Source organism: Rhinatrema bivittatum, chromosome 9 (genome assembly GCF_901001135.1).
Source record: "Rhinatrema bivittatum chromosome 9, aRhiBiv1.1, whole genome shotgun sequence".
In the NCBI taxonomy this organism is placed as follows: domain Eukaryota; kingdom Metazoa; phylum Chordata; class Amphibia; order Gymnophiona; family Rhinatrematidae; genus Rhinatrema; species Rhinatrema bivittatum.
Genome location: NC_042623.1, coordinates 182,813,997 through 182,826,628, shown reverse-complemented (window position 1 = coordinate 182,826,628; position 12,632 = coordinate 182,813,997). Strand labels below are relative to the sequence as shown.

Here is a 12,632-nt window from a genome sequence, read left to right as displayed (position 1 = left end):
GCTCCCTTTTGGGGTTGGAGGAGGCAGGTCTCCAGCTTCGCCCCGCCTCCCCACAGTAGCCGCGGACCGGCAAAAAACCCCAACGGCCCGGTACTGGTCTGCGGACCGGGCCGTTGGGGTCAGTTTTGGTCGAACGACCAAAACACAGGTCGTTCGACCAAAACACAGGCGACCCCTGTGTTTTGGTCGTTCGACCCCCACCGGGGTCGCGACCCACAGGTTGAGAACCGCTGTGCTAGAGCCTTGGATCCTAGCTGTGAAGTCTATCCCTCCTCTTGTAATGCCAGTTTGTTATTAAATGATGTGACCTTAAGGAATGGCAAAAATCTGTTTGGTTGTAACTTGTGTTCTGCGTGTCTCAGATTTGCCTTTGTGGAGTTTTCCACCATGGAAGATGCAAAGGAAGCTCTGGAATCTTACAACAACACGGAGATTGAAGGCCGGACGATACGACTGGAATTTAGCCAAACATCCGGGCCACAGGGTGGAGGCAACTCCCGAGGATTTGGAGGAGGTAAGTCTGCAGGGCAAGAGGGAATGGATACATAGGCTGTTTTTTTTTTTCTGCCATCACGTTTCTATCTATAGTTTGCCCATCCCACCAATTAATACAGCTTTACCATCCCTGCCACCCCCTGCTTCCTCTTCATCTGGGCAAGCCACTCCACACCAGTGGGTTGTGCACTCCAACCAGCAGATGGAGAAAGAGAACAACTCGCTGATGTCACGCTCATATGCTCTCTGCTCACCAGCCAGCCAGTTTTTCTCTATCTCCAGCAAGAGTGGACATGCATCTTTACTTGTGGATTTCAGCCTGCCAGAATTGACCAGGCCGTTTTGACCTCGTGTATTGATAGCATTCACTCCTTCCTTCACTTGAGTGTCTGGAAAAAAATTGGAGTGAGGTGAAGACTGTGGCCCTAACTCTCCTCCTGAAAGGAGAAGAGCTCCAGTAGGGTGAGACCTTGGGTTCAGCTCTACTTACATAGTCCTCTTCTCTGTCTGGTTCTTCTCTCTTTCCTCTGCCATTCTGTCTCCTGCAGGCCAGTTCAGTGATTTTAGTGCTTCTGGCCGAGAGTTTTTGGGGGCAAAAAAAGGGCACCCCAGGCAGCACTAAGAAGGATCTGATGTGATTGTTAGGCCGATCAAACAGGCAGCTGCATTCATGTTCATACCCCAAATCAGTCCGGCTAAGTGGGTTTATGCATCCCTTCCAGCAGATGGAGGCAGAGAACATTTTGAGGCACTGCTGCATATCCAAGATTGCCACTTGCAGTCCCTCAGTATTTCTATGTCTCCAGCAGATGGTAGAGTGCAAGCCTGCATTCCCTGTACGTACCCAGATCAGTCCAGACTCCTGGGTTTTGCCTCCACTCCAGCAGATGGAGACAGAGAAAGTTTTCCCTGTACGTACCTGGATCAGTCCAGACAGTGGGTTATGTCCCCCGCTGCGCAGGGCGACTTTGAAGGATCTTAATTTAAAGGTCGTTTTTCTGGTGGCAGTTTATTCGGCTGGACAGATTTTGGAGCTAAAAGCCTTTTCATGTAGGGATCCTTTCCTAAGGATTTTGGATTCAAGGGTCTCGTTACGTACGGTGCCTTTTCTTCCAAAGGTGGTTTTGTCCTTTCACTTGAGTCAGTCCATGGTGTTACCAGCCTTTCTGAATTTGGATAGGACGGTTGCTTTGGATAAGCAGTTGAGGTATCTGGAGGTCACTAATTATTTTAGAGTGTCGGATTATCTTTTCATTCTCTTGAGTGGTGCAAAGAGAGGGCAGAAAGCTTCAGAAGCGACCATAGCATGGTGGTTGAAGGAGGCCATAGTTCGGCGTATATTTGCATGGGACGGTCGGTGCCTCAGTGTCTGAGAGCTCACTCGACTCGTTCTCAGCGGCATCTTGCGCTGAATGTCTGTGTCTCCACAAGAGATTTGTAGGGCTGCTACTTGGAAGTCATTGCACACTTTCTCCAGGCATTATCTGGATGTTCAGGCTCCAGATACCATGGGCTTTGGGGAAAGTGCACTTCGAGCGGGACACTTGCAGTCCCACCCCGTTTAGGGAAGCTTTTGTACATCCCAGGAGTCTGGATTGATCTTGATATGTACAGGGAAAGGAAAATTGGTTCTTACCTGCTAATTTTCGTTCCTATAGTACCACGGATCAGTCCAGAATCCCGCCCGGGTTTGGAGAAGTCCACTCAATCTATGATTTTTGTATATAAGCTGAAGGATTTTCAGTTGGCTTTTTCTGGCTCAGATGATGGTTGCACATTCTGATTTATATAGTTATAAGGGTCGCTCAGATTAAGTGGTTCCTTCTCATTTGGGAGATGTTTGATAGGTTACATTGAGTTTTTGGGATACTTTTCCATCTTGGCTTGGGTACTGGTCAATACTCACAGGATTGTAGGTGGCACACCATGTTAAGTGTCAGTAAAACTTTCTCTGTCTCCATCTGCTGGAAGGGAGGCAAACCCAGGAGTCTGGACTGATCTGTGGTACTACAGGAACAAAACCTAGCAGGTGGTAACCAGTTTTCCTGTTTGAACCCTTGCTTCCTTGGTTGTAAGCCCACTGCTCTAAGTTACTCCTCCACTCTTAAAGGGATGATGTCCGTGCCCCTTCCTCCCACAGCACTGAAGAGAGTACGGTTGGGAGCTCCAGGTACCACCCTTCTTACCTGGATTTCCTTGGTAGCCCCTCAGAACCACAGCTTAGTACTGTCTGTGATACCCATGGCTTGCAACCCCCTCCACAGTGACCGAAAACTCCTTATGGCCTTGCTGCAGCCTGTCTCTGGCCCAAGTGCCTCTGAAGCTGCTTCCGTCACTGCCGCTGCAGGCCAGGTCAAGCTCCTTCTGCCAAGGCTGGATCCGGCACTCTGCCCGTAGTTTGGGGACACCTGCTCTAGATAGTCAAATATTGATCAAAGTACGGAATTTCTCTTAAGCCGGGGGCAATTTTATATGAAAGTGGTTACATTTGATTTCTCTCTAATCTTCACCAATTTTGTTCATATTAACAGGGCAAACAAAAACTTTGTTTGTCCGAGGCCTCTCGGATGAGACTACGGAAGAGACCTTGAGAGAAGCCTTTGATGGATCAGTGGGTGCCAGAATAGCCACAGACCGTGATACTGGAGCATCTAAAGGGTATGTTGGCGTGTGGGTTAAATTGTAGTGTATGTTGTCAGGATAGCCTGTGAAGTAACTCCTGGTTCGTTTTCACATATGGGGCAGATAACTCACATGAGGTAGTGTTGCAGATCTGAGGTCTCCTGTTTGTGATCCATGTATAAATATTTATTGAAAATATATATGTAGGACCTTCATGAGCACAGCTTGAAAATGTAGACAAGCTGTATTCCCCTCGAGTCCACTTTTACTTTATTCATTGATCAAAACGTTTTACTTTTGTTTTTTTGTTTTTCCTAAAAACAGTCACAGTCCATGAAGGTCCCTACCCAGGTCATACATAGATCTGTCTTATTTGAACACATTCATCAGAGCACAGAAATCAAGCACACTTATCTTCAGTATCCGCTCACAACCCCGACATGGCCATGTTTCGATCGCAAATCTGCTTCAGGGGGTTACACTTCAAATTTGATCGCCGCTCTCAATTCTCCATCATTAAATTTGTCTCCCAGAATTTTCTACTACTTTTTTATACAAATGCTTTCTATGATAGTGGGTACAACATACAGGTGAATAGATTGGAAATTGTCCTGTGTTGGAGAGAGGTATCCTTGACTAACTCCTTCTCAATGAGCTCCTCCTTGCCTTAATTCCATGGCACATGATGGATTCGCACGAGAAGAATATTTAAAACACAAGTGTAGCCTGCTCCATTCACCTTGTGCCACCCAAGGGAGTGAACAGCCACGTTGTGTGACAGTCTTACTAACCCTTGCAGCCTGAGAGAGCAAGCCATGTGTGCTAATAGTTATTTTCCTAGCATGTAGCCAGATGGACTCAGGACCAATGGGTATTGTGCTCTTCAGCTAGCAGATGGGAGACTGAGTCCGATTTCAAAGCTGACGTCACTCTAGATATACCCCTGCAGTATCCTCAGCTCTCCAGTATCTCTCCGTCTCCTAGCAGATGTGGACACTATCCCACACACTAGAATAGTGTTAAGAATTACAGCAAAGAAGAAACAAAATTTACCTTAAGGAAGATCGAGCCCCACTCTCCTGCAGTGATACCTAAGGGTCCCTCCCCGAGTCGAGAATTCCTGAGGTTGATCTCCAATATCCCTCAGAGGTGTGCCTTGGTCTGGTAGTCTGTTCTCGGCGTAGACTTAGCCCCCCAGTGTGGCTGAAAGGCAGTGGGTGCAGAAACGAGCCGGCACCCGATCGGTAAGCGCCGAGACCAGGTAAGAAAAAATCTTTAAATTCAGGTCTCCGGTCTCCACAGCTCGGATTGCCTTACTGAATCCATGCCGGCGAGGTTAGAAGGGAGCACCGATCGGGTTGAGCAGCCTTGGTTAGGCTAGGCCCCAATCCGGCGCAAGGGTCCACAACTTACGCACGGGGGTCGTTGGTGCCATCTTCCCTTCTCGCCGGCGGGGCAGGCCGGGGGGCCGATGTGCCTAACTTGCTTGCATCCAATTCAGACACGCGCACAACTGAGTGCACCCAGCGCGCATAACTACACGCACGCGTGCAAACACATAGCGACAATGGCACCGGTGCCCAAGAAGGCCAGAAGGCACTCTCTTTGCACAGCCTGCCTCATAAGAGCCGCACAGCCTGAATTGGAGTCCTGCCTGTGTCAATATTGCGAAGAAGCCCGGGGGGAAGCAAAGCCTGGTCCCTTACTGCCGGGAGATGGTTCCAGTACTACTGACTGACGATAGCTCCCCGGACCTATGCATCTCTGAGATGGCTTCCCCACAGGAGGGCACCTCTGGGGCCCCTACTCCGACTCCCCTTGGGATTAACATGGACCCAGGGACCTTCTCCTGGTTGGAATTTTTCCAAGGGCTGCAAGCCTTTGTTCAGGCGCAATCAGCCCCAGCTGCGCCCCAGGTTCAACCCCTGCTGGATGCACAAGATCCTCCTGGCCCTGCTCTGATGCCTCGAGACATGCCTCGCCTAACCAAGAACTTCTGTAACAGGAACCCAGACACCTCAGATGAGTGACTCCCTGGAAGAAGGCGAAATCCCTCCAGGAATTGAACCATACTGAACCGTGCTTCACTTCTTCCACAAGGAAGAATTACCAGCCCTTGTTTTCCAGACTCTGAAGACGCTGGGTATTCCTGGTACGGACCCTATGGCGGAACCAAAGAAGAACCCCATCTTGGTATCCCTTCGTAAGGCCTCATGCTACTTTCCAATGATGGAAGCCAGGAACTGATTGACCTGGAATGGGATGCCCCGGAGGCCAGCTTCAAAGGGGGTCGGGCCTTGGAAGCCCTATACCCTCTAGAACCAGCGACCAAGGAGTACCTGCGTTTCCCGAAAGTGGACGCTATGGTCTGTGCCGTTTCAAAGCGAACAATTCCCATTGAGGGAGGGGCTGCATTGAAGGACACTCAGGACAGATTGGAATCCATCCTTAAGCAGGCCTTCGACACAACAGCAATGACACTGCAGATTGCGTCCTGCTGCGTACTGGTGGCACGTTCCTGCTTGCTCCTCTCGAGAGGCAAATAACTCCGGAACCATATACTGGTGAGACGATGGAAGCTGCAGCAGCTTTCCTCACAGACGCAAGCTCAGACCTGGTGCGCACCTCAGCCAGGGGCGTTGCCTCGGTAGTGGCAGCCAGAAGACAACTACGGCTACGGAATTGGTCTGCGGACGCAGCATCTAAAATGAATCTCACAAGAATGCCTTTTAAAGGATCTCTCTTGTTGGGAATCGAATTGGAGAAATTAGCCAGCAAGTGGGGTGAATTCCCAGTGCCTTGGCTACCAGAAGATGAGTAAAAGATCTCGGCGTCCCTCCCCCAGAAGAACCAAGGGCAGAGGATCGCAGCACTTCAGACCCTACAGGAACTCGTAGTTCCAGGCACCTTGTCCCTCCGGAAGGTCCCAGCCCTTTCGGAACAGACAGACCAAGAGGGGAGCAGGCCCGGGGGCAGGCTCCAGCCATGCTCCACAATGAGAATGGGCTGACCCATCCACAGGAAGAGGATATAGGGATCGACTTGCCCTCTTCTACCAAAGATGGGTCGAGATAACGTCGGACAAATGGGTTCTAAACATCATTTGAGAAGGTTACTCTCTAGAGTTCCGCAGCATCCCTAGAGACAAATTTGTCACCCTGCCACTCCCATTCCAAGAGACTGGCAGTAGAAACCACTCTTAAGAAGACTACTCAGTCTGAAGGCAATAAACTCCAGTTCCCATGTCCCAACAAAATACGGGGCGCTATTCCATCTATTTTATCGTTCCCAAGAAGGAAGGATCTTTCCAGCCCATCTTGGACCTCAAGAACATCAAACATTATCTGCAGGTTCTACACTTCCACATGGAAACTCTTCGCTCCGTAATAATGGCAGTACAACCGGGAGAGTTTCTAACCTCCCTGGACCTTTCCGAAGCCTACCTTCACATCCCAGTCCATCAGGATCACCAACGCTTCCTGCGCTTTGCGATACTGTCACCATTACCAGTTCCGAGCACTACCCTTCGGCCTAGCAACCGCCCCAGAACCTTCACCAAAGTCATGGTGGCAACACTGAGGAAGGAAGGGATCTTGGTATACCCTTACCTGGACGATTGGCTAATCAGGGCAAAGTCTTCGGAAGAGAGCCAGCAGGTGACCAGCAGACTCGAGCCTACTGCAGGAACTCGGGTCATGAAGATGGGCAAGAGCAGTCTGCAGCCCTCTCAATCGCTAGAGTACCTGGGAGCCTGTTTCGACACCAAACAGAACAAAGTCTTCCTCCCTCCCATGAGGAGAAGGAAACTGATGGAACAATTACAATGATTGATGACCAATGCACCCCCAAGGTATGGAACTATCTTCAAGTCCTCTGCCTCACGGCATCAACCCTGGAAATCGTCCCTTGGGCAAGGGCCCATATGCGACTGCTCCAGCGCTCCTTACTGTCACGATGGAACCCACTGTCCCAGGACTACTCAATTCACCTCCAACTACCAGTTGAGTAGTCAGCGAATTGTTGCTTACATCAATCGCCAGGGAGGAACCAAGAGCCAGCAGGTGTCTATGGAGATAGACCCTCTCATGGCATGGGCGGAGATAAATCTACAAGGGATCTCGGCCTCCCACATTGCAGGAAAAGACAAATTGGTTAGCGGATGCTTGGTCCAAGTTGCAACTGGGAAGTCTCCTCTTAGGGCATGCTTCTGTTCTGCAAGGACTTGGAGCAGTTGGTCACGCACCTGGGTGAGTATAAGGGGCATAGGTTGCCAGAGGATAAGCCCAAAGGGGGCAAGAAGAATTTTTTCCCAGGTCAATATTCAGGGACTTTAGGAGAGATTACCCCAGCAAGGGGTCCTCGTCTACCCAGAGGCAAGGATTGAACAGATCACAGTTCTTTCATGGTTCATGCAGACCCTCCCAAGACAACTCCATCCAGGGAGCAGGAGGGAATAAAGCTGCACAATGAAGTGAGGCTGGTCCATCTTTCCCAGAGGCTATTGGAGGATAACTAGCTCTGTTTTACACCATGTGGACCAGAATAACTATGGATCAGTTGATCCTGTCAATCATTAGAGAAGGATACGCCTTAGAATTTTTGCGCCCATTGAGCGAAGTGCACATGATCTCCCCTTGTGCCTCTCAAGCCAGAAGAGAAGTGGTACGTTCTACTGTGCATCGACTAAGACTCCTGGGCACAATCATTCTAGTGTCTCTAGCGGAACAGAGCCAAGGAAGGTATTCCATTTACTTTGTGGTTCCAAAGAAGGAGGGGACCTTCCATCCCATTCTAGATCTCAAGAAAGTGAACAGGGATTTGCAAGTACCATGGATTTGGATAGAAACATTATGCTCTGTTGATTGCGGCGGTCCGCAAAGGAAAGTACTGGACCTCACAGAAGCATATCTGCATATCTCCCATCAAAATGGAGCATTAGACGTTTCTACACTTCCAGGTGTTTGGGAAACGTTATCAGTTTTGAGCTCTTCTATTTGGCTTATCAACAGTGCCCTGGACGTTTACCAAGGGTGGTGGTGACTGCGGCGGAAAGGAAGGGTGTACTAGTGCACCCATACTTGGATGACTGGCTTATTCAAGCAAAGATGGAGGCTCTTTGTCTGGATTCAGTAGGACAAGACATGCAACTCTTGCAGGCCCTGGGCTGGGGGTAAATATGGCAAAGAGCAGCCTGGGTCCAAACCAGTCACTGGAATATCTAGGGGCCTGTTTCGATACCTGTCTAGGCAAGATGTTCCTAACAGAAGCAAAAAAATACAGACGATATAGTTGCAGATTCGCAGGTTATTACAGCTGACAATTCACAGAGCCTGGGATTATTTGGATGTCTTGAGTTCTATAGCATCTATGCTAGAACTTGTTCCCTCAGTGTTTGTGCATATGAGGCCTCTCCAGAGGGACCTTTTGTCCTGCTGGAACCCTCAGTCGGAGGAGTTTCAGCTACTGCTGCCTCTGCGGGGGGAATCCAAGTCCAGTTTATTTTGGTGGCATTCACGAGACCACTTGATGTAGGGTGTGGAGCTGGAGAACCCGGATTGAGTGGTGGTTACCATTAACGCCAGCCTCAAGGGCTGGGGTGCCATTTGCCTAGGGCAAATGGTGCAGGGGGTGATGGTTGGCAGAGGAGGTTCTTGGTCCATCAATTGTTTGGAAATGAGAACAGTATGCAAGGTCCTGATGTGTTTTCGTCCACTGCTGAGGAATTGCGCAGTGAATCCTGTCAGATAATGCAACAATAGTGGATTATGTCAATCAACAAGGAGGAATTCCAAATCTAATGGTGTCCATGGAGGCACACTGTCTGTTCTGCTGGGCACAGCAGCACTTAAACTCTTGCGGTATCTTCACGTGGATCCAGGAGAATGGGAGCTAGCAGTGGCTCTTATTCATGTCAGGTGGGGAGTTCCTCAATTAGATTTGATGGCATGGAGAGGAACTGCCAAGGCCCAGCGCTGCTTCAGTCACAGATGGGAGGAAAGAGCAGAAGGTCTCAATGCCCTGGTTCTCTGGCCACCAGGGATTCTGCTATTAGTCTTTGCTTCCTGGCCTCTCATAGAAGAGTGCTCCAACGCATCAAGACTCACCCGGGGGAAGTGATCTTAGTGGCTCTGGAGTGGCTGCATCAACCATGGTTCGTGATCCTGATAAATCTAGTGGTTAACAGGCCTCTAAGGTTTGGGCATATGCCCAGATTGCTCCATCAAGATCCCATTTTCTTGGATTGAGTGTCTTGCAGCCTGGCTTTTCAGAGGCACAGTTGCAGTTGAAAGGCTATTTGGAGGGGGTGGTTACTACTTTGTTGCAGGCTAAGCGATAGTCCGCTTCGTTGGTTTATGTCCGGGTCGGGAAAATGTTTGAGGCACGGTGCCTTGCACAGGGTGAGGTACTACTTCAAGCATCAGTGTCTTCCATGTTAGCCTTTTTGCAGAATGGCTTAAGGAAAAGGGCTTGTATTCGCTTGTTTAGGGGCAAGGTGCAACGCATGGTCTTGGCTTTGCATCCGGATGTGATTAGTTTTCTGCAAGGGGTAAAGCATTTGTGCCCTGCAGCGGTTTGTTCCTTTGTGAATTTGGTGCTGAAGGTCCTTTTTGGTCCTCCTTTTGAGCCCTTAAGAAAGGCAGCGTTGAAGGACTTAATGTTGAAGGTGGTTTTTCTGGTGGCTGTTTGGTCAGATGGATTTCAGAACTTCAGGCCTTTTCCTTCAGTTTACAGAGGATGGGGGTGTTATTGCACACTGTACCTACCTTCTTGCTGAAGGTAGTATCTGCTTTCCATCATAGTTAGATGGAGCCCTCCCTCCTTTAGGGGCCTGGATTCGGATCCGCAAGCAAAGCAATTGCACTTATTGGATGTTTGATGGGGATTGTTGGGCTGTTTGAAGATTACTAATAGCTTCTGCTGTTCGGACCACCTTTGTTTCCTTTGGTGGAGAAAAGAAAGGAAATAAAGCATTTAAGTTGACTATTACAAGATGGCTCAAGGAGGCCATTGCGTCAGCTTATGTCTGCATTTGGTGCTTGAGGGGGCGACGAGCCCATTCTACCAGGGCACAGGCGGCATCCTGGGCAAGTGTCAGTTGGTATCCCCTCAAGAAATTTGCTGGGTGGCAATTTGGTCGTCTTTGCACACTTTCACGAGACATTGCTGCTTGGATGTTCATGCGCCACAAGAAGTGGGATTTGGAGAGAATGTGTTGCGAGCTGATCTCTTCAGGATCCCACCCAGTGTAGGCAAACGGATACATCCCAGTTGTCTGGAGGGATCTGGATATGAACAGGAAAGGAATACTGGTTATTTGCTAATTCTTGTTCTTGGAATGCCATAGATCAGTCCACCCTCTCTGGAAAGACCACTCATTTCTCTGCTGTGCGTTTTAAGTTCACATAATCTGTGCAGCTGCGTGTGTTAGTTGACGGAGTTGGTTCTGTTTTGCTTTCAAACTCCATGTTGAACAGTGGGGGCCCAGTTCTAGGGCTTTACCTATCCCCTGCTATTAGAAGGGGTGATAGACAGACAGAATTTTACTCATTGTGGCTTGGATACAGATCATACTGAGGGGGCTGCGGGTGACACATGGCCTAAGTACTACAGGCTCAGTTACGCTTTTCCTGTGCCTCCATCTGCTGGTAGGGATGCAAAACCCAGTCATTTGGACAGTAGTATTCCAGGAATGAAAATTAGCAGGTAAGAACCATTTTAATATCCTAGCAGCTGTCATCACTAGCTCCTGCGCTCTGGATGTACTTCCTCCATTCCTTGGCAGAATCACACTGGGATCCTGATTGGATTGATGTGTAGTATGTGCGTCCTTGGGTTGAAGGTTGGCGGTGAATAAAGATGTTTCTACCCTTTTGTGTGCGCAGTGTGCAGCGTGACTTTGTCCTCTCCTGCAGTGGAACAGCGTTTAGGAGCTTTGAATAGTCCATAACTGCGTGGCCTATAGTATCACATGTGCTACTTCCAGCTCACATGGGAGGGGGCCGGCAGAGGTACATTTCTGTTGGATTCTTACTGATTTTCTGCTTGGTTTCTGTCCTAGGTTTGGCTTCGTGGATTTCTCCTCTGCAGAGGAAGCCAAGGCTGCCAAGGAGGCCATGGAAGATGGAGAGATCGATGGAAACAAAGTGATTCTGGACTTTGCCAAGCCGAAGGGCGACGGCCATCGTGGCGGCAGGGGTGGCTTTGGTGGCAGAGGAGGCGGCAGAGGTGGCTTCGGTCGGGGAGGAGGAGGAGGCGGCGGCAGAGGCAGAGGAGGATTTGGTAAGATTTGGCACGGGGGGGGGGGTGGGAAACGGGGCGTTATGGTGGAATTGATGGTTTTGGTGGAGCAGGTCACTTCCCTTGCTAGTTTGAGCTGTCCAAGGTGATAATTCTAATGTAATGTAGCGTGCAGAAGAGGTGGATGAGGTCCGTCTCCTGAACTTCTGTGCAGCATGCTTGCTCCTGTGGGGGGGGGGGGGGGGTTTCCTGATCCTTCTGCTTTCAGCATACTCGTAAATTCTCATTTGAAAGTGACTGGGAACATAGCTGGTGAGGTAATGGTTAGAAACTGAAAGCAAGATAGTTTAATGGTGAAGGTTGATTGGTGGTGATTGGCGGCATGATGTTCAGTGACTGTCATGTTTTCTTTTTCTAACTGCATATTTTTATTTCCCCCCCACCCCCGGCTTCACCCACCTAGGTAGAGGAGGAGGCGGTGGTGGCTTCAAAGGTGGAAACAGACCCCAGGGGAAGAAAACCAAATTTGACTGAACTTCTTTTACCCTCCCCTATGCTATCAAGGACTCTGGGGGCGTGGGGACAGATTTCCCCCGCCCCTTTTCTCACAGCGACAGCCTTCTGTCAGGACATTCCATTGTGAGGACGTCCCTGTGTATGGCCACTTGGCTAGTGTACAAAGCAGTGCAAGGAAGACGGGACCCCAGCTGTCTCTCTAATGTGCTCATGACATCTTTACAGACCTTTTTTTTTTAACCAGCTGTATGTGTGATAGGTTTGGGATGTGACCTTTTGTCTAAATTGTCATAAATTTATAATGTTTTACCCAATGTACAAAAATATAGTGTTTTTCCAGTAATTTTCTGTAGTATGTTTGCTGTAAAAATGCAGAATGTTTTTGGTTTGTGCTTCAGCCACTTGTCCTCTTCAGATTAAAGGACTGGACTGATGCTTAGGGATGGAGCAGTTTTATTCCTACGTAGAAAGGTGAAGTACAGGGGCTGTGACCTACACAGATCAGAAATGGTGAAACTCGGAAGCCAGATTGCAGCAGTCGTATGCTAGCATGCACAGACAGGGATTAAAAACCTTTACCTCTGAATGGCAATCTTGGTGGACAGTCTGGAGGATGGGGATGGTATTTCTGTAGTGACAGCATTTATTTATTTATTTAACAGTTTTATATACCGACCTTCATAGTAAATAACCATATCGGATCGGTTTACAATTAACAAGAATAAAAAACTGGGGTAACTATTCAAGTAAACGAAAGATAA

At 49.0% G+C, this 12,632-nt stretch overlaps 1 protein-coding gene across 2 annotated transcripts in view; it reads left to right on the top strand.

Annotated features, from left to right (window-relative positions):
- The window catches only part of NCL (nucleolin), a 78,943-nt gene extending 66,633 nt beyond the window's left edge, over nucleotides 1–12,310 (top strand). For both annotated transcript variants that reach the window (XM_029615661.1, XM_029615660.1), the window contains 4 exons: nucleotides 363–514; nucleotides 3,027–3,153; nucleotides 11,177–11,397; nucleotides 11,819–12,310. In XM_029615661.1, the coding sequence (XP_029471521.1) occupies nucleotides 363–514; nucleotides 3,027–3,153; nucleotides 11,177–11,397; nucleotides 11,819–11,889 (571 nt within the window). In that variant the 3' untranslated portion in view covers nucleotides 11,890–12,310. The remainder of the gene's footprint in view (nucleotides 1–362; nucleotides 515–3,026; nucleotides 3,154–11,176; nucleotides 11,398–11,818) is intronic.
- Nucleotides 12,311–12,632: the final 322 nt, after the last annotated feature.